Source organism: Urocampus carinirostris, chromosome 16, assembly GCF_059441175.1.
Source record: "Urocampus carinirostris isolate Australia breed hairy pipefish chromosome 16, RoL_Ucar_1.0, whole genome shotgun sequence".
NCBI lineage: Eukaryota > Metazoa > Chordata > Actinopteri > Syngnathiformes > Syngnathidae > Urocampus > Urocampus carinirostris.
In genome coordinates this window covers 32,084,913-32,107,233 of record NC_142364.1, presented here as the reverse complement: position 1 = coordinate 32,107,233, position 22,321 = coordinate 32,084,913, and the positions used below count along the sequence as shown (strand labels likewise).

The 22,321-nt window shown below is 38.5% G+C and overlaps 1 protein-coding gene across 1 annotated transcript; it reads right to left on the bottom strand.

Moving 5' to 3' along the window:
• Positions 1 to 419: 419 nt before the first annotated feature.
• taf1c (TATA-box binding protein associated factor, RNA polymerase I subunit C) lies at positions 420 to 19,695 on the bottom strand. Its single transcript, XM_088355284.1, has 15 exons — positions 19,216 to 19,695; positions 18,382 to 18,493; positions 18,103 to 18,152; positions 17,936 to 18,031; positions 16,060 to 16,127; positions 15,715 to 15,962; positions 15,310 to 15,441; positions 15,123 to 15,240; positions 11,669 to 11,740; positions 11,434 to 11,569; positions 9,989 to 10,117; positions 9,068 to 9,257; positions 8,854 to 8,991; positions 6,140 to 7,449; positions 420 to 1,612 (listed from the first exon to the last, which is right to left on the bottom strand). Exons 1-15 carry the CDS (start codon positions 19,330 to 19,332, stop codon positions 1,445 to 1,447), a joined length of 3,084 nt encoding a protein of 1,027 aa, XP_088211410.1. The 5' UTR covers positions 19,333 to 19,695; the 3' UTR covers positions 420 to 1,444.
• Positions 19,696 to 22,321: the final 2,626 nt, after the last annotated feature.

Here is a 22,321-nt window from a genome sequence, read left to right as displayed (position 1 = left end):
GTCGCTTCGCAATTGCATTTGTTACCTCATGATTAACAGCAGCTAACATTAGTTCGTATGACATTATCGGTCACGCCCAAGAGGACGGGTGCATGCTACACCTAAAGAGGGCACTATGAAATATGTATTGGTGCAAGGATTACGTATCAATTATGGAGTATGTAAAAAATTAAGGTAGCATTTCGTAGAGGTAAATTTGAATGTAAACTTATTGTTCAAAGCGACAAATATATTCACAATTTTCTCAAGTTCTATGTATATCGCAGATGCGTTTGTGGATCTGCAAAACACATGGTTCACACCAGATTTCTTCTTTTAATGGTACCGGAGAGATTTGAGAATTGGCTATGAAAGTCCTTAAAAGTGCTTGAATTTAGCCATGGAGGTGTACGTACCATGCAAACAAAACATGCAGCAGCCTCATTTGATACCCGTATGCTTTATTCACGAGTTACTTTTCCCAATGAAAAGTAAAAACAGTTGAGCTCGTCCATTATTTCTGCCTGTGATCTACCTAAAGTTGTGCCACAGGATATTTTTCAACTGTATTGACGCAACACTGTTGGCCTTCAGGTCTGTGCAAACTCCAGCTGACAAGACAAGTTGGATCAGTTAAATGTTAAAAAAGGTCTGGCCATTAAGGGGTTGCAGAGCAGCGTTAAAAAAAGCCTGCAACTTTATAAAAATAAGCAGAAGTTAAGAAATTGACTATGACCTATTATTGAACCCTGAAAAGCAAATACCATAAATTCCAGACTACAGAGTGCACCTGAATGAAAGCTGCATGCTCAAATTTAAAAACATAACTATTGTCTTTGTACAAGCCCCGGGCTTAAAAGCCACAAAAATGAACTAACTCACATCTTTCTTTTTTTTTTTTTTTCACATTTCAAGCCCGGCGCTAGCCGCGTGGAAATTCTGACTGACTCTTTTAGCTCCAAAACGCCAACTGCACAGTTCTCAACTGCGACGGTTTTCAGTTCTAATCAGCAGATGTTACTGCAGTGTTTTGTATTTAGAGCGCATGCGTTGTGGTAAAGAGCAGCTTGCCGGTTTCCTCTGTGTCACCACGAAAAAAAGCCGCACAGTATTTAAAGGGGCAATGTTTAAAATGTAGCAGAAAGGCTGCTTGTAGTCCAGAATTTACAGTAAGTTGAAAATATTTCTCCTATAACAGAGTTTGGCAAAACGCCGCTCCCTTTAAAATATTTTTTCACTGACAGACCAAAATTTGCCCAAATATTACATGATAAAAAAATAGATTAAAGTGACAAGTGATCCTACCAAACCAGCGTCTTCATAGTTGAGGATTTTACGTTTACAGGATTGGTTGAATCCATAATTGATGAAATGATCAAGGGTAGCAAAAATATTGACATCTGTGGGATGCAGGGAAAAATAAAGTATTCCAGCCATAAATTTCACATCGTGGGTCAGCGGAAAGTCAAAATCCCATTCGTGCCCTCTTTTTCTTGGGTTGCTGGGACGACTGTGACGCTTGTGAGCGCCCCGTCGACTTCTGGGAAAGGGGTTGAGATTGTGACGAATGGGCCGCGGGATGAAAAGAGTGCTGCTCCACGTCGAAATAGTTGTCCAGTTGGGAGGCATTGCCCTGCATGCACAACAGGAATGATTAACATTTCTGTTTAGTGCTCATTTAGTCAAAGTAGATTAAAAACGAGAACAAGCAGCTATCCATGTACATGTGTTTTTTTTCAGATTACTCTGCTCAGGCTTTAACACTACAAGGTAAAACACATCACACTGAGAAACCACCATATATTGGTCGTATACCAACATTTCCAGACTATTACCCGAGTGTTTCCCATACTATGAAAACATTTCTAGCGGGCTACTGTAGTGGACTGATATTTTTGTTGATCTACTCTAAAAGAGGTTTCTATTTTGTCTATCAGCACAGTTAAACCACATCTTTATTTATCTATGAGCTATTTCATTTTAGTATTGGAAGTTTATTATTTCTTTTGTATGACGTTGTGTGTTTATTTCAGTGTTACTGTGTAATATTTGCCTTACAAAATCAGATAGACTGCCAAGTCTAACTTTTGTTAAGGATCGATTATTTTGGTCTGGCCCAGAGAGCCCTGTAGGGGGACCGTGCGCTTTTCTCTTCAGTATCGTTGTGTTCATGAAGAGGAACAGCGTCTCATTGTTCTTTCTTTACATCTCGTCCTTTACAGGTAAAACTGCCATCAGACGCCCCAAAGCACCTTGATTACTTTATATGATGATGTGAACTGTGTTTGCGGTTGATTATTATTACTAAGAGTTAATACCGAGCAACTATGTATGATACTATGATGATGGTTTCAGAGCGATTTCGTGTTAGTAGGGAGGGAAACCGTGCCGTAAATTTCGGACTACATAGCCCAACTGATTAAAAGCTGCGAGCGCAAATTTAAGGAAGAAACTCAACTTTGTTTTTGTACAAGTCACACCAGGTTCTAAGATGCAGGCTCACACAGCCACAAAGATTGACATATTCAGGTCCATGTGTTCCATTTCTAAAACAATCAGTGATTCAATAAATTAAATATGAAGTAAATAATTTTATTTTGTCTCGAATGTACTTCTTTGAAAAACATCAATACATTTTTTTGCAGAAAAGAGGCAATTTAATGTATTGTTGGCGATTGGTATCTTATCTATTTAGTGATGACTACTCAAAATTTGGGAATGCAAATCAGTATAAAGACATCCCATATACTCAATAATGTTGGCTAATTTGAAAAGTTTTTAACCCAACTATTTTCAGAGAAAACTTTTACAGAACAAAGGACCTTGTAGTGTTTCAGACAATCAGTATTAGTGAACACTCAACTGATCATGGCTCATTCTGGTATCTATCAGATTAATCGATGCTTTGCCCAGACAAAATATGAGAAAATAGACAAAGAATTTAATAGTTTTGATCATGCACAATGTGGTGTGTTTTCAACACATGCATCATTCTCGTTTCAAAACAACTCGAAATGATAATGGTTTAAAATTTTTTTTATCTCACTCTAAATTTATCTTGAATTAAGACCTTAGGGTAAAGATAGAGGCACAATGACGAGCTTTCCACAAATCTTAAAAGTCAACCACAAGAACATGTTTTTATATTTTTCCTCATTCAGCGGCTACTTTATTTGCTACCAATTGTGTCCAGGCATGAATTATGTACTCGTGACTTGAAGTCCAGTTAAGCCCATTTATTAGAAGGGACTTTTAGGAAGAGATTTTTCCCGCCAGGGTCTTAAACTAGTATAATTAAAAAAATATATTTCTAAAATACCGGGTACATATACACACATATATATATATACATTCACACACATTTACATTTATACAACTATGCTCCCCTACTTACGACCGTTCGTCTTACGTAAAACAGCAGATACGAACATTTTTTTCGGGATGTCGAAAGAATATCTGGACATTGCTGTAAGTTAGATTTTGTATTGTGCACCTTTTTCCAAGTACAGGGCAGTACTGTAGTGCTTCTTTCGGCCGCTACCGGCGTGAGAGCTGTGTCACCCAGCATCCACCCTGAAGAAGAAATCGGCTCCCCCTTCCTAGTTACATACTGAACTGTATCTCCAGTGCGCTAAGAACTTTGACATTTTTATTGTTTAATATCTCGTGCATCCATTCAATAAGTAAAGTGTAAAGAAGACGCGAGCCGTTTCTTAATGCGGTTGAGAAAATGGTTGGCTCGCTTTTTTACGGCCACTTTCTACCTCGGAGGAGGAAGTCGCCTAACTTTTGAAGCCCATCTTTCAAAAGTAAGTTAACCTTAACCTTATTTATCTTTATAGAGCATGTTATTTTATGAATTATTTATTTTTCAGTACAAAACAATACAGGTTACTTATACAAGCCCTAAACATACTTATATAAACCTTAAACATACAAAATATAGCACTGCCGCAACTTACTAACAAATTCAACAATCGTCCAGAACCTTTCTCGTTCGTAAGTAGGGCAGCATCTGTATTTTCAAATAATAAGCACTCCCATAATCATTTACATGTGCACTTTCTGTATTTGAGTATTATGATGCTTATTACAATATATAGTTAAAACAGTCAGTTATTTTGAACAAAACATGTATTGATCAATTGATTGTTTAAGTTTATCTCCCCAACACTGATTTTTGAAGACAAGTTTACCACAGCTGTATCACGTTATTGTAATTATAAACAAAACGCTGGAAATAATTGGATTTTGTGTGTTTTCGTTCCCCCCCAATCTAGCAAGTAGGTAAATTGTTCTTTAAACAGGATTATATCGGTTGTCGATAAGAAAAAAACATTATCGCACATCACTAACACTTGCTACACAAAGACACCAAACAAAAAAATGGGGGAAAAAAAAATCTACAGATATGCAAAATAATGAAAATTACAGGGTTTAGTAATCCATAAGTAGGAATTTAACAATGGAAAATATAAATTACTACAGCCAGACCAATTATTTGGAATCGACACTAATGTACATTTTTCCAAGTCTTTTGGGTATCTGACCAGGAGTTATTGGCAACGTTAGTCTCTATGGGTAATATCATTAAGAAATTACCACCTCCCAATTCCTGCAAGTGACATCTCGTCCATTATTTCTGCCAAGGCGTCCGTGCTATTTAGAAAACAAAACAAATTGCTGGAAATATGTGTTGCAGACAATTGTTCCTTGTGGTTGCTGCATGAGTGGGCGTGTTTGCTAAACTGACATCACATTTCCAAAAAGCTCGCCAATGACTCATGCATAAACCAGGCTTTATGCTGATGACACGTGCCCTAATTTACAGAATAAATACAAAGTGATCAACTAAACTTCTAGCTAACAGGCAGTACACTAATGTTTTTTTCCAGTGCACCTTTAGAAAGACTAGAGATGCACGATTTTTTTCATTACAGCTACATAAAACTGAAATTCCTGCTTCAAGGAACCAATAACTGTTTTTAAAAACTGGACGCTTCATTTAAAAACAAAAAACATCAAATTATTGTAATGCGTTTCTTCAAAAATGAAATAGCATATTTGTGTTTCCAGTTTTTCCTCTTTAGAAATTAAAGCATAATCTATACGAGTTTTGGAAACTTTGGTAAACATTTTTACAAAAAGTAGTTTCAAGAATAACCATAATGATTATAATAAAAATATATTGATATTAGCACCAAAATATTGAAAAACAGAAATACAGAAAGTGAATATGTATACCTGAAGGTTTATGGATAGGTTAATATTGTGAAGCTGTATATGTATTACTGAATGGCACACAAGTTTTGGCTAAGAAATATCTATCACTCATCCCATCAAATGGTATTGCCTACACATTAGAGGCTATAATGAATAAAAAATAAATAGACTAATGCTGAAGCATACTAGAGAAAGTACCTTGAACAATGTTTAAGGTCTCTCATAGTGCCGCTTGTGAAGCAGATAAATGGCAGTGATGACTTGTTTAAACAGTACAAAAACATAATATACGTACACTATACTCATGTGTAGACTGTGTTTGCAAGTTGTCAGTCTTTATAAGCGAAATTTCAATTTTTAGCTAAATCTGTGTTCAAACAGTATGTCAAAAAACATTCCAATAACAAAACAGAAGTCAAAGTAATCAATAAAGTTCAGAAGCCTGTACGGTCACAAGAGCATGGTACACATACTGATACATGCAACTGGTAAACGGGGTAAACGTATACGATGACAGGTATGCGATATCCGCGACTCACCCTTGCAACCTCCTTTCTCTGCAGAACGCACACACATTCATTACGGCGCTTAATATAAACTCTCATTTTATTTCGTTGACATAATTTCATTATCTTATCACTATATTTATAAATTTAATTACAATTTCAACGTTTTTAAGTGATTGGGAAGACGTGTTTTATAGCTGTACAAATGGATGCTTTTGGGACGACGGGAGCCGACCAATTAGTTTTCATTGATTCATAGCAGGGAAATTTGCTCTTGTAACGAGCACATCAATGTACGATCTTGGAACGAATTAAGCTTGCAAGAAAGGTATCACTGTACCGGGTTTTATGTGTTCAGAACCAACCAACATTGAGTGTGGGAAACACTTGTCAAATTTCACCCAATGTTTAAACGGAAATTGAGCAGTTACCTGTGATCCGAAAATAGAGTTGAGGTGGTCCTCTGAGGGGTGTTTGCTTCTTTTCTGACTTGACAACATGAGGTCATGTTGGACGTTCTGTAACGGGGTGTGGACCGGCGTGGGAAATGCATCCTCATTGTGCAATGTGGTAGGTGTCTTGGCTCCTGGCACCTCAACCTCCATTTCTGTTTCCGACCTCATTCCTTGGCTTGCTGCAGAGGACCAGCCCGTGAAGTCAGAAAAATCATTCAACTCTGACTGGTAGGTGACTTGAGAAGTGAAGCTTTCAAAGAGCGCCACTCGTCGACCGCCCGACCGGGACCTTGCCTCCCTCCTCTTCCTCCTGAGAGCATCCATCTTTTCTCGTCTATTCAGGCCCCGCCGGTCTTCCCACCATACTCGCCACTTCTCTTCACCTTGCCAGGCCATGGTTAGACGCTGACTTAGATCGTCAGTCCAAGCTCCAGTGTCGACCAGGTTTGGAAACGAAACCAAGTCTGAAGGTTTCGAGGCAGCACCACTGCTTGCCGGCAGCGAACGGTTAGACATGCACGTGTTCAACTGTCGTCTCATGCTTGTCACTCGGGCATTTTCAGACAATTCTTTCATTTTGTCGTCAGAGAGGCTAAAGAGACCAACGGTGTTGATTGTGACTTGGCACGGAAAGCGTGGACGTGGGTCATTGTTTTGGGTTCTGCGGATCAATTTCTGAAGCCAGAATTTCCACATGGAGAGAGCATTTTCACTGATTTTGACTGAAGTCTGCTGGGCGGGTAGAGGAGCACGAGCCAGATTGATGTTCTTAGGACTGATTTGGTTGTCTGGACCTTGTGCTGGAATTTCAGTCAGAGTGTCTTTATCGGTATCTAATCCTTTGTGAGTTAGATCATCATTGACAAGTACCTGGAGTTTCAACCTTTTCAGGTTTTGCCCTTTGCTGCTCATCTTTAAATCCTCAGAACTGGCATCGGAGTCAACTGTGTCATCTTGGAGCTTTGTCTCTGGTGTGGCATGAACAAATGTGCGAAGCCCTGTGCCCTGAGTTGGGCCTATCATGTCCTCATCGCTAGATGTGTCATGAACCACCAACTGAGTTGTTGAAGGTATTTGAGACTCATTTCCAATGTCAGTGGCATGGTTCGTTGTTGGATGTAGCTCTTTTTGAGAGTTTTTATGACATAGAAGTTCATTGGTACCATGGGTGTCCAGCTGCTCATGTTCAAGGATCTGGTAGAAAATATCACCAGCCTCTGTCAGCTGAAGCACGTGAATGCAGTCATTACTTCCTGCTATTGCCCTCTCTTGGAAAGCTGTTAGACCTAAAAAAAAAAAACAGACAAAAACAAAACAATTAAAAAAAAAAATTAAAAGATTAGGAGAAAGATAAACTTCAACCGCCATAGACGAAACACCATCAAGGGGTTCCCATGTCTTTTTGTGAAATTGAGAGTTGTGTACCATCAAGAACCTTTTAAGAAATAATTCAACGGAACAATGCCTTAGCCATCTCTGCTGTAAATATTAAGTGAGATACTCTAATGATTAACTCCAGCAGGGATACCTCTCTTTCTAGAAAAAAAAAAACAAAAAACTTGAGCCAAAAGCAGATCAGTAGCTTGAATGTTGGAAATTATTTCTAAATACATTCCACAGAGTAAAAGCAGATCATAAAGTTATTCATATAAGGGACTCCAAGCCTGATCTTGTTTAAGTATTGGTAAACAAGCAGCTTGTTGTATACACAAAATAAGGTCAGGGACAGTTGTAGTTCTGCAACCTGCAATCAGACCCACTAGAATATTTTTGTTGCTAAATCGCTGATATCATTGTGCAAAAAACAGTTTGCACTAACCCAACTTGACATATGACAAGAATGGGTTTTCCAAATGATACAACCGGGAATGCTCGGATTTGGACAACACTAACATAATCAGAAACCTTTAAAACAATACATAAAATATAAATTAAAAAAAAAATACTTTTTTTAAATCAATGAAGGAAAGCGTAAAGTTGAAAGAAGCACTGCGGTTCCTCAGCTTTCGAATGCCTTCGTCCACAACCAGATTGCCTTTGCTTTTGACTCTCTTTTGCTTTCACTGTCAACACCAGGGTGTCTCTTTAGCCTCCCTGGTGACAAAATGAGAAAAAATGTCCGAAATGCCCAAGTGACAAGCATGAGACGGCAGTTGAGCGCATGCAAGCTAGCTGTTTGCTGCTGGCCTTTGCTTTACAGTTCGCTTAGATTTCCCCCAAAAATGCAAGACAAGGTTGAATTTATCAACACAAGCCTAGAGCGTCCGCTTGCAGTTTAGTGTGAAAATAAAATGTAAAACGATACACCAGGTAATAATGTGTTACGAATTTTACATAAAAGTCTCGTCGCAACCCTGACCAAATGCAGGGATCAGAATGGAGATTTTCATTTTCAGCTGAAATAGCCAGCGTCCAGGAATAAATCTGGGACTTTTATGTGCACCATCTTTATGGGGAAAGTACGGTAAGATAAGAACCATTTTTCCCAGGGAAAGAAACTATTTTCTGCAGTCATTGAAAGATCTGTTAAAATGCTGGAAATCAGCAAGAACCGGTAGATCCACTTTTTATAAAAATGACTGGTACTCAAAGAGTGAAGAGGTGCAATGTAGGGTTTTTTGAGATTTAATTAATAATTATGTAACTAGTTTGTATTTACTTTTCTTATAGTCTGCAAACAGCATTCCTACCTGCAGTTGGTGAGGAAAGTCTGTTGGTTGCAATGGCCATACGATGTGGAATATGTACAGGAAGATGTTTCAGGCTATTACAAGGCTGAAGCAGCGCCTGAGGAGGCCCTACACTGACGCAAGCTTCAACTCTGCCACCTGAAGATGAAATCATGTGTTGGGTTCAACAGCTTGCGCAAAGACCAAAAATTGACGAAAATGCTGGATGTAAAACCTGAATACTGCAGGAGGGTAATTTCCTGAGATCTTTGAGAACCTAGTAAAACCTTAGTGGTTCCAGTACTGTCAAAGGACGAGGATACACCAGGAAGGACATGACTGAACATAGGCGGGGATTGCATCATGTGATCCATCTTCAGCATTGGCAGGCTTGGAAATCGCTCATCCATAATGTAGGCTGAGTACTGAGTGGACGAAAAAAATATATAACCTCTTAGCAAGTTTAAGTAAATCAACGTACACATTCAAATCACATGTAATTAGCAGGAAACACGTTAATTTTTTTGAAAGGCCAAATATAAATGTCAATAATTGATATGTAATCTTTGCACTAATATACATTCACTAGTGCCCTGTTTAAGTGTATCCTCTCAGGCGCAACCGGTAGGAAAATGCCAAACATAATTATGCCAACTGCGGTTGATCACAACCAGGAGGAAGAAACGTCATGGCAAAGTGATGCCACAAGAGAGCAGTGTTGGTGTCATGTTTAAGATGACTTGTTGTGAAACATGCTAAAAATGTCTAGCATTTTCAAGAAAGTAAAGCACTTTCCAATCCTTGAAAACACAAAATTAAAATTCAAGTATTTTTTAGGGTTATTAAGATCCCAGATATACACTTAAGGTGCTTTACCAGATATGAACTGAATACTGCAAACTTGAGTTCATACAACACAACCCAGTTTAAGGATGACATTTTTTTGTTAGCTACTATAAGAAAATGACAGCCACTTGAGTCATGGGACTGTGGACATATCTAGCAGAATTACTTTACGTGGACAGTTTTATTGTTAACAGTCATTTTTAATAGTAGACAAAAGGCTTTAAATGTTAATGTCAAACAAAAATGACATTTCAACTTGAGCAATCCAAACTGCATTCTAGGCATTGCCTTAAAGTATACATAAATATACCTGAGTTGTGACAAGATGGTGAAAAGAGTGAGTGTCCGCCAGATATTTGCAAAAGATAAGCCTTTCTCCACTTCTACACTGCCCAGTGCTGCTAATACGAAAGAGTGTGTGATTAAAGGCAGGACTCTCCTGGGAAAACAAGAAGGACCACATGCTTATCAAAGGAGAATCTATATTCAGCACCAAAATACAAATACCGTAAATTCCGGACTATAAGCCGCTACTTTCCCCCCCAAACTTTCAACCCTGCGGCTTATTCAGTGATGCGGCCAATTTATGTAATTTTTCTAACGGCCGCCAGCGGCGCTCGAGTACAAAAGGTAAGATTTGGACTGCAACTTCTTAGCTTGTGCACAAATTAAATTAGCGTAGACATATCCTCATCATGCAAATTGCAAAAAGAAAGGCACATGAAGCAACTTTCAAGCTAAACGCAATTGAGCAATCCGATATAGAAGAAACAGAGCTACTGCACGTAAACTTTACTTTGCAAGTGTGTTTTAGAACAAGGGAACGTGGGAAGACGTCTATATGACAAAGTCTCTTTCACATGAAGGAAGACAACTTTGATGACGTCAGTCATAAGTGGGAAGATGAGAACGGTTTACCGTGGTTTCTAAAAGTACGGTATGTTTTTTTTAACAGACCCGTTTACTGTGTTGCGAGCGTGTTGCTAGTAGCGTTTTGCTACCCTTCACAGGCACGGTTTGGGATGAAAGTTATATTATTATTAAAGCTTTGAAAACTCTCTCGGTGTACCGTCTTTCTTTGTAAATATGTGTAACCATGTATAATATGTATTTGCAACTGTATATTTTTGTAATGTATTTATTTTAGAAACTTATTCTGATGTTTTGCACGAGCAAATGAGAAAGAAGGGGCGGGGCAAATGCGGGGTGACGGGAAGTGGAGTAAAGGTGAGACGTGTTTGTGGACGTGGCCGACAATAGTGGATATATATTTTTCCCACCCTTACCTTTGGAAATATACACTTTTTTCCTTGGATTACTTTCAACAGGCACCTGGACTCTGCAAGTCTGCATCAAACTTACCGGTATCATTTGCCGTTCATTTTGCCTGCTGTGTTTTTTGGACTGTGTCGGGTATGGGTTAATTTTGTGTTTGTATTGCATTGTTTCAATGTGGGCGCATGCGGCTAAAATACTGGTGCGGCTTGTGTATGTACAAAATCGGTTTTCCTCCCAAAATGTGGTGGGTGCGGCTTATAATCAGGTGCGCTCTATAGTCCGGAATTTACGGTAGTGTCATTATCAACTATCTTGGACGAATCATGCGGACTTAAATAATTTATAACAGAGCAAATTGAAGGTTCCAGAAAACGCAACCCCCCCAAAAAAATCCAACTATTACCCTGAACAATAAAATAAATGCCATGGTAATAGTGGTCAATTTCAAAAACTTTGTAATGTATTGTTGAATCTGACCCTCATATCGCAGAGGTCTGCCCCAGTCCTGTCAGCATATATCATGACCCGAGGATGAGCAGAGAATTCACACCATCGCCATGCTGACTTTGCGTTAAAGTAAAGATTGCTGCTGTCTTCCCAAACTTTTTGGAACCTATAAATAAAAAATGTTAAAGATTTTTTTGACAGACTTTAACCTATTTTGTACACCAGCCTAACCAGTGAGGAAACCTTCACAAACAAAAACTCTTACCCTTTGCCAACAGTCCACAGGTTTGTTGTTCCACTTTCACTTGCCACTAAAACTTCACCTAAAATGTGAGGACTGAATGCCCCCAAAATGCAACATTATCATCATTTTTAAACTTGTAAACACGGTATTCTTTGTTAACATTTCTTTCAGTAATGGCGTGATCTAACTAATAATTTTATTCTGCCGTTACCAGTTACTGACGATCAAAAGTGGTACATTACTTTGTTTAATAGGTACAGTGCATCCGGAAAGTATTCACAGCGCTTCACTTTTTCCACATTTTGTTATGTTACAGCCTCATTCCAAATTGTATTAATTTAATCTCATATCTCAAAATTCTACACAAAATACTCCATTATGACAATGTGAAAAAGTTTTTTTTCAACTTTTTTTGAATTTATTAAAAATAGAAAACTAAGAAATCACTTTTACATAAGTATTCACAGCCTTTGCTTAATACTTTGTTGATCCACCTTTGGCAGCAAATACAGCCTCAAGTCTTTTTGAATATGATCCCACAAGTTTAGCACACCTATCTTTAGGCAGTTTTGCCCATTCTTCTTTGCAATAAGTCTCAAGCTCAATCAGGTTGGATGGGAGACGTTTGTGCACAGCCATTTTCAGATCTCCCCAGAGATGTTCGATCGGATTCATGTCTGGACTATGGCTGGGCCACTCCAGGACAATCAGAGTAGTTCTGAAGCTAATCTTTTGAGATCTTGGCCGTGTGCTTTGGGTCGTTGTCCTGCTGAAAAATGAACCTTCGCCCCAGCCTGAGGTCAAGAGCGCTCTGGAGCAGGTTTTCATCCAGGATATCTCTATATATTGCTGCATTTATTTTTCCTTCTATCCTGACTAGTCCGCCAGTTCCTGCTGCTGAAAAACATCCCCACAGCATGATGCTGCCACCACCATGCTTCACTGTAGGGATGGTATTGGCCTGGTGATGAGCGGTGCTTGGTTTCCTCCAAACATGGCGCCTGGCATTCACACCAAAGAGTTCAATCTTTGGCTCATCAGACCAGAGAATTTTGTTTCTCATGGTCTGAGAGTCATTCAGGTGCTTTTTGGCAAATTCCAGACGGGCTTCCATGTTCCTTTCACGAAGGAGTGGCTTTCGTCTGGCCACTCTACCATACAGGCCTGATTGGTGGATTGCTGCAGAGATGGTTGTCCTTCTGGAAGGCTCTCCTCTCTCCACAGAGGAACGCTGGAGCTCTGACAGAGTGACCATCGGGTTCTTGGTCACCTCCCTGACTAAGGCCCTTCTACCCCGATCGCTCAGTTTAGAAGGCCGGCCAGCTCTAGGAAGAGTCCTGGTGGTTCCAAATGTCTTCCATTTACGAATAATGGAGGCTACTGTGCTCATTGGGACCTTCAAAGCAGCAGAAATGTTTCTGTATCCTTCCCCAGATTTGTGCCTCAAGACAATCCTGTCTCGCAGGTCTACAGACAGTTCTTTTGACTTCATGCTTGGTGTTTGTGCTCTGACATGCACACTCAACTGTGGGACCTTATATAGACAGGTGTGTGCCTTTCCAAATCATATCCAATCAACTGAATTTACTGCAGGTGGACTCCAATTAAGCTGAAGAAAGATCTCAAGGATGATCAGTGGAAAAAAGATGCACCTGAGCTCAATTTTGAGCTTCATGGCAAAGGCTGTGAATACTTATGTAAATGTGATTTCTCAGTTTTCTATTTTTAATAAATTTAAAAAAAAAAGTAAAAAAAAAAAAAAAATCACATTGTCATAATGGAGTATTTTGTGTAGAATTTTGAGATAAGAGATTAAATTAATACAATTTGGAATGAGGCTGTAACATAAAAAAAATGTGGAAAAAGTGAAGCGCTGTGAATACTTTCCGGATGCACTGTATCAGCATAGATAAGCAGAAGCTTTTTAGATAGGGCAAGTCAAGAAATAAAGCTTCACCAACTTCTACAGGTTGGTGTGCACATTTATATATTTATTATTATGTGTCCATTTTAACGCATTTAGGGGACAACTTCTGTGAGAGAATATAAGTTATTTTAACTACTGTATTTATTAGTGTACAATACACATTTTTGTACCAAAATGAACTCAAAGTTTAGGTGCACGCTACAGACGCTCAACTACTTCAGACCATTCAAGTTACGAAATACAGATATGAAAATGTTTTTTGAGGAATGTTGAAAAATACTTGGACATTGCTGAAAGTTAAATTTTGTATCTGGCACCTTTTCCAGAGTACAGAAAAGTAATGTAGTCCTCATTTCCAACGCTACTGGCGTGTGGCGCTGCGAAAGCTCCCTCAGCATCCACCCTGAAGAAGAAATTCGGGTTCCTCTTCCTAGTTCGTGTGTAAACATACTATACAGTATCTCCAGAACTTTGACATTTTGTTAATATCTCGTGCATCCATTCAATATGGTTGGTGTAAAGTGGCGAGCAGTTTCTTTTAAAATGAAAGGTGAATGAGAAAGCTTGAAGTGGTTGAGAAAATGGTTGGATCGCTTTTTTTCGGCCACTTTTTACCATGGAGGAGGAAGTCGGCTATATCTTGAAGCTCATCTTCCAAAGGTAAGTTAAACTTGACATTATTTATCCTTATAAAGCATATCATTTTATTAACTGTTTAATTTTAGTACAAAACAATACAGGTTAATTATACAAGCCTTAAACATACTTGAATTAACCTTAAACATATAAAATATAGCACTAAATAAACTTATAAACAAATTTAACTTACAAACGATCATCTGGAACCTATCTCGTTCGTAAGTAGGGCAGTGTCTGTATACATGAGGTTTTATGGTAGTATGATTGATCAGTCTAAAGGTGACTGCAATCGCAAAACATTTGGGCGGCAGTAGCTCAGGAGGTAGAGCGATCGTTTTAGGATTAAGGGATCCCAGTTCGAATCCCGGCTTGTCCGTGTTACATGCCGAAGTGTCCTTGGGTAAGACACTGAACCCCCAATACCCCCAATAAGCAGGTTAGCGCCTTACATGGCTGCACAGATCACGGCCGCTATTGGGAAATGTGAAGCACAATGTAAAGCGCTTTGGGAAGTCATTGACTTGAAAAGCGCTATATAAATGTAGATCATTTCATTTCACATTTCATTTGATGCAACTGGTAATCAAACGCGGGTCACAGCAGCAAGAGAGGCTAATCTAACCACTTAACCATCAGTTATTTAACATAAAAAGGCATTAGATATCTTACATACTTTTCATTCACGTATGAGAAACAAAGGTTGGAGAAAGTGGTCTTGAAAACTAACTAAAAGCAAAAAATTATTAAGGAAACAATTCTGGTATTTCTGAAGAAGAATTGGACTTTGAAAGACATGGATACATTGTAAATTTTACGTTGATATTGTGGTCAATAAATGATTTTAATTATTTTTCAACTATTTTTCAGTATGGCGCACAACACTGGCTGTATCCCAAACTAGTAACTCACCTGACACTAACACATGTGGCAACATCTTTGGTGTTTACAACCTGTAGCATACGTGGTTCTTCCCTCTCACTAAATCTCCAAAATCCACAAAAGTAATGCGACCGCACGCAAACACAACCTAAAGAAACAAAACACATCAAAATTGAAGTCTGTTATCTCCTGATGAGTGTGATTATTTCTTTCTTACAAATGTCGAACAAGGATGCTGAGCTGATTTGCTGCACGGGGCCTTTCAGTTGGAATCCGAATGGTTTACTTTTCCTTGAATTCAATAAGAAGCTTGTGTCGTTGTGCTGCTCCCACTCCACTCTGTGAAAATCTGAGGGTAATGTTTTAAGAATCATCACAGTTTTGACAATGGAATTAATTATTTATTAATAAAGAATAAACAAATAAAACAATTCGGAAGGGAATGAAGTTTTCATTTGAGATTTTGTTTAGTCAAATAAGAATACCCCCGTTTGAGAACCACTTCACTTAACATAAATGGAAAAACTTTCTAATAAAAATGACAACTAAAACAGTGTCATTAAAGTTTTAAGATAGTGTACTAGACAACAGTCTTAAAAAAATAAATCTTTATTTAGGATACTAAGGTGGTCCATTCCCTGCTTTCCAGGATAGACCAGGCAGCCATTTTTTAAGCCTCCGCTTGATGGGAATGAAACTAGGTTGAGTGCGCCCCCTGTTGCTCGTTCAGAGAATAGATGGCGGTCTCGCTGCTCTGTCAGTTCCTCATGCAACAAAGATGCCAAGAGATCAGGTTTCACATTTTGCACAACATCGGCCAGCAAAGCACTGTAGGCCTGCAGAGTACTGGAGGAATTTGACTGGTGACATCTGAGGAGCAAAAAGGAGACACGCAAAGAAAGGGGCGGCGTTGGAGAGGAAATAGATCAGTGCTTTTATTTTAAATGCTGAACATAGTGACACTTACATTGGCAAATGCAACTTATCAAGGAGCCGTTTTAGCTTCCATGTCTGAATGGCATCTTTGTGTTGACGCTGTCGTTTGTATAAAATTCACAATACAATCATATCAGCTACAGGTCAGTAAACATAAGTACAGTGGTGCATCTTCATACAAGTCTAATTGGTTCCAGTATCATGCTTGTAGCTCGAATAAGCAAAAAGAAGTGACGATTATCAGATTTACACCTGTCAACTTGTACGCTTTAACACGCATTTTAGACGTCATTTCAAATTAAGTATGTTATTTAACAATTTCTATACAAAATTTAAAAAACTGATAGTCTTCCCTATTTCGGCTCTAATCCGTATTGATTTGGTCACTGGTAGCAGAGGACAACATCATCTTTGATGATATCGTCAGTATTATACATTGTCTTACTGTCTGTAAATAGTTGCTGCGGTGCGTTTTTAAGGTTTATTATTCACAGAGGGAATTGCTATCATTAGAACAAGGAGCAATTGCCTGAGGTTTACAGGTATGAGATCGAGATGATGACCTGTAAGCACTTACTGTAGACTTAAAAATATAGTTACTATAACTTTAAATGAACGTACACACCCAAAAATTAACAGCGCAAATGTTCTTTATTTGGCGTAAAGTAGTTTGCATGCACAAATATCAACCAGATGACTCTGGCAGTGACCAGTCACAAACGGTGATCAGTCTCTAGTGGTAGCCTCTGGGACTGCACATGAACTGGATTTTCCTTTGTATGTCAATACTTTTGTTGCAAATAAAACTTGTAAACCCAAATTCTCGTGTTTGAAGGAGCTTGTATAAGAGGAACCACTGTATTACTTCACTTTAAGACAGTTCTCAGTTGGAGGTATGTGAAGAAACTCCTCTGAGTTGTGTAAAAATGTAAAATGCAGTTTTGAAAATAGTGTGAATGTATAAATGACAAAACTTGCTTTCCTTATAAGTACACAGCAAAAACATTTCCCCTTGGACGTTTCAAAATCACCGTATTTTCCAGACTATGAGGCAAACTTAAAACACCAATTTGGCCAGAAATTTCAAAGTGCGCCTGATAACCTGGTGCCAATCATGTACCGCAAAATACAGTGGAAAAGATAGAAATTGCATACAGTATTTATACATGTGTGTTACTTCACTATTGAAAAAAAAATGGCAAAACATTGTAGGCACCGGGAATCCAACCAATGTCGTTCCGGCACTCAACCACCAGTGAAACAGATAACATCCGAGAAGACATTTTAATTTATTTCATTATTACACTATTTTTACTCACAGTGCCAGAAACGGTTGTAAAAATAGAGACAAGAGAAAGTGGCCCTGAAAGATTTAAACACAAAAAAAGAAGGACTAGGGAAACAACTTTTAGGTTATCTGAGTTGTTTCACTGGTGTTTTTTTTAAGTGGTTGAGTGTCAGCGCAACATGTGTTCCATTCCGGTTGCCTGTAATGTTTTGCGATTTTGGTCAGCAACAATTTTTGACTGATTATTCATTGCACTAATTTATACGTGAGCAACAAATAAACACGGTAGCCATTGCAGCAGTTATAACTACATGTGCCTACCTAGTACACTAATTTACACACACTATATATATATATATATATATATATATATATATATATATATTAGTATATGACCAAAAATATGTTTTGGGGTGCACCTTATAATGCAGAATATACTGTATTTTTCAATGATCAAATTACACAATGCAAGATAGATAGCAAGAATTAAAACAATGTATTGAAGTTAGTTTCAGGTGGAGAACAGATGAATGAACCTTTACCCAAACTGAATACTTTGAATGTAAAATTAAACTTGTTTCTTTTCCCCATGAACACCCACAAAAAACAGCCTTTTTACCTTTTTCATTACACTTTTAAAGTAGAAATTGTCACCCAGAATTTCACCGAGGCACCCAAAAGCATCTTGACAATGATCAAAGTAGAAGTTCTGCATCTAGAAACAACAGATTTTGAAGTAAAAGACATTTCTGAATAAAGTTCCAGTTCATCAAATAAGACACTCACATGCTCAGTCGTGTCGAGTGGATCAGGAGGGGTGGGAGACCAAATAGGAGCTGAATAACAATACAAAATATACATTTTAAAACAGCAATTAATTTGAACATCATTTATATCAATTTCCTTCAATGAATCAGGCAAATAAGGTCTCCAATTTTGATACTTGACTTTTTTGTGCAAACCCCATCCTGACATTAATGGGACACGGAGTAAAAAGTGTGAAATTCATTAACAGATGGATGGGTACAAACAATTTTGTCAATGAGCTGGTGGTCAGTCACTTACATTTATTTGGTTTGAAGAGAGGAATTGGTACTGGTTCTCTGTGACGCCACGTCTGCCCTTTCACTTGATGTCTGAATGCAAAAGTCCATTTGTTGGAAGGTCCATCTCTGCCCTGAAAATACACTACGGATTATTTGGGGATTCTTCATATATAGTGGAATGCAATGAACAGTTGTAATGGACCTTCATTGATAATTTCCTCAGGTGTAGATTTTTTTTTGAACACTGAATGTACTTTTACAACATTATACTTCAAAAGGGGAAACAAACGGTAGATCTTGTACTAATTTGTCACCGAGATAAGTAGTTTGAATTCTTAAGAGGTGCTGTACATAATTTGGAACTTTTCTACTTGCTGACGCTAGAGAATGATGTAATACAGAATAGTTCTGCCACTGTGGAAAAAAAAATCACAAGATTGTTGTGATTGACAATGTAAAAATGCATGTTTATTTGTAAGTGAAACATGAAAATGGTGAAAGAAAATGCCTGCTTCAAGTAGAGTCAAACGCCTAACCAAACCCCAAGAACGACGAAAAACATTTATTTGAACGCAACTAAGAAATGCATGTACTTGAACGTGTATAATGAACGAACTGACATAGGATGGAATGGTGATAAAAGCCAGGAGGTGGCGGCAGTGAGTAAAATAGATACAGCCAAATTTATTACAGCTTTTTAAATTTTCATGCTTTGTTTGCATTCTGGAAAGATGTGTTGTCATCGAATGACAGACGTTTTCAACTCCCTTTCATGCATTTTAAGAAGCAATACAACTCTTAATTCAATCTATTGGAGTGAGCAGAATAAGTTCAGTTTGTTCACAAAACGAACCTGAATGTGGACCTCATCAAAGCTTCCCCAATTTCCAGCGCAGGCAGTCCGCGTCAAGTCGGGTGGCCCATCGTTGTAGAATGAGGGGAAAAGTTTGTCTGGGAATTTGTAATCCATTTTCTTTGCATTAGCCGGATTGTAAAATGCGTCGAGTTTGAATGGCTGAAGGTCCCTCGCTATGCCAGAGAACAAGTCTCAACATGTTGCTCACATTCGGCTAATGCTAGCAGGTCTTATTTGAATCTCTGCCCCACTAAGATGAAAGAGCCGTTTCCCCTTTCTTAATCGATTTAGCACGGACATTTCCATTCAATTAATTGACAAAATAAAACCTACTATATCATGTTAAATTGCCAAGTTAAACATACTGCCTCCTATGAACATTAAAAGCACGTGTGTTATCCTTCAGAATGTCTAGTTTATTTCCGGTTTGAACGTCATTGCTGGGCAACCGGAAATATGCGGCTGTCACAATCAAAGCATACATTTAGGAACGCGGTATTGCAATGCAATGGTCTGCATTTATATAGCGCTTTCAAGTCAATGAAGACCTCCCATAGCGCTTTACAATATGCTTCACGTGTGTTATCCATCAGAATGTCTAGTTTATTTCCGGTTTGAACGTCATTGCTGGGCAACCGGAAATATGCGACTGTCACAATCAAAGCATACATTTAGGAACGCGGTATTGCAATGCAATGCTCTGTATTTATATAGCGCTTTTCAAGTCAATGAAGACCTCCCAAAGCGCTTTACAATATGCTTCACACTTATCCCTTTCACACACTAACTAACCAATAGTAGCATCGGCCATGCAAAGCAACTATCTGCTATCGGGGGCATTAGGGACTCAGTGTCTCACCCAAGGACACTTTGACATATAACATGGAGGAGCCGGGTATCGAACTTGCGAACTCTTGACCCCAAGACAAGCACTCTATCTCCTGAAGTATGTGTAGCCACCCTTCATAATACTGTAACTTAACAAGGTTTTTCCAGACATAATGATCTAAAAACGCATGTGGTGCTCCAACAAGGCGAGACGAGTTTTGAAAAGCATAAACCTGGCTCCTTAATTCTATTGGTAAATCAATCTTTTTTTAGAATAATTTATCTACCACCCATATTCGCTACAAAACAAAAGGTTTAATTGTGGATACATTTATCCACCCTTTACATACCAACTAAAAGAGAGAAAAAATAAGAATATCGGTGGCCACAAAGCAAGATTGAAAGCAAAAGACTGATAGAAAAATAGCATCAGTAGCGTTGTGATTGAGGAGTAAGTGCCGTTTGTGATAGATAATCACTCATATACTCATACACAAGGTTGTGTGTGCAAGTTCAAAGCTTGAATTGTGTTATTATGCTGGATTATAGCTTTCTGTTGCTATTGTTAGGAATTAAATATTAAAATATAACGTTTACCAAATTGTTCGAATTAGTTATCTGACTCCATTAACCAAACACAACCTACATTCGCCTAACAATGCTCGCTCGATTCTTGATGGAAAAGATGGCATTTCCACACGGGGGCAGATTTAATTTCTTAAACAATTTACCTAAGTGAACTCCATCGAAAATGGCCGAATTAGCCGAATTAGTGTCGCTCGAGTCTCTGTCAAGCCTCCTCTCTCTCGTTCTCAGCCTTTCTTTTCTCGTCCCACGTCTTTCCGCAAGCTGGTGTGCCGGATCCTCCCATGGGAGTGCCAGGGAAGCCCCCCTTAGGGCCCCACCATCTTGGAGAAGAGCGTGTGAAATGCTCTGTCCTCTGAAATTCGATCTGAAACCTCAGTGGAACTGTTTAAATCCAGGATGAAAACACACCTATATTCTATAGCTTATGAATGACCTATATTTCATGCTGGTGATGATTTTATATTTGCAACATCCATTGTATCCTTGTCATCCTGGAAGGGAAATTATTTCATGTGTGGTCCCTCCTCAGGGTTTCTTCGTATTCCTCATGTCGGCAGAGATGGGAAGCTGCCTCGTTGTTGTTATGGATTTTTTGGACTATTTTACAGGCTTGAGGCGTCGTTGCAGTCATGCACTTTCCGGACAAATTTCAACATGCTACCCACATAGTATTCTCTTTTATTGATGTTTACTATGTTTGTGTACTGTTACCCAATGCTAAATCTATTCCACCCTGGCCATCCTGTAAGGGGCATTACCACTTGTGAGGCCCCTTCACAAGGTTTCTTTTTTCCTCACACTGAGGTTTTGAGTTTTTCCTTGCCCGCATGTTGGTTTGAGATCAGGCAATGGTATGATTGTAATCCTGTGCAGTCCTTTGAGACATTTTTGTGATTAAGGGCTATACAAATAAATGTGACTTGACTTAAGGCTTTGAGTTTTCCCTTGCCCCCATGTGGGTTTTAGATAAGGGGATAGTGTAATAATAGTCTGTAGTCGTTACTAGTCTTTGGTCTGTGCAGCCCTTTTAGACTTCTTGTGATTAAGGGCTATACAAATAAACTTGACTTTACTTATTTCTCTTCTTCATTTCTCCTTCTCAGTTATCTCTTTTTTCTCCAACTCTCTCTCTCCCCGTCGCTGTCTTTCACTCTCTTTATTCTACTTGTCCGGCCCCCGTAAGAGTTTTTTTTTTTCTACCATGTGGAACCTGAGCTAAAATGAGTTTAACACACCTGCAGTACATTGTTGCCATACCCATGTGCTGTACTGTAGCTGTAGTGAGCCGCTTCGGTTAAAATGCTTTCAGTTGTCAATAGGGGACATACAAGAGCCAGTTAAATATTTGGATTTTGTACTCGTCGTTACATTTTTAGGGGGCAGTTTCCCTTGTTGCACTAATGTAATTTAGATTTCAAATTGGAAATTTACATCAGGGTTCATTAAGTTAGACTTGTTGAACCTGTGTAAATCGGAGGCACCAGTAGTATTTATTTGTACATTTAGTTTAACTGAACGCTAGTCTAGCTAACAGTACATGGATAAATCCAAATAGATGAAGGGATGGATATTGTAAGCAAAACGGAGAGCTGCAAAATTCAATTTTTTGTTCTACACGCGTCAATGATCTATAACCATGAAACATTTTTTACATCGTCAATCACAATAATCATATGATTTTTCACAG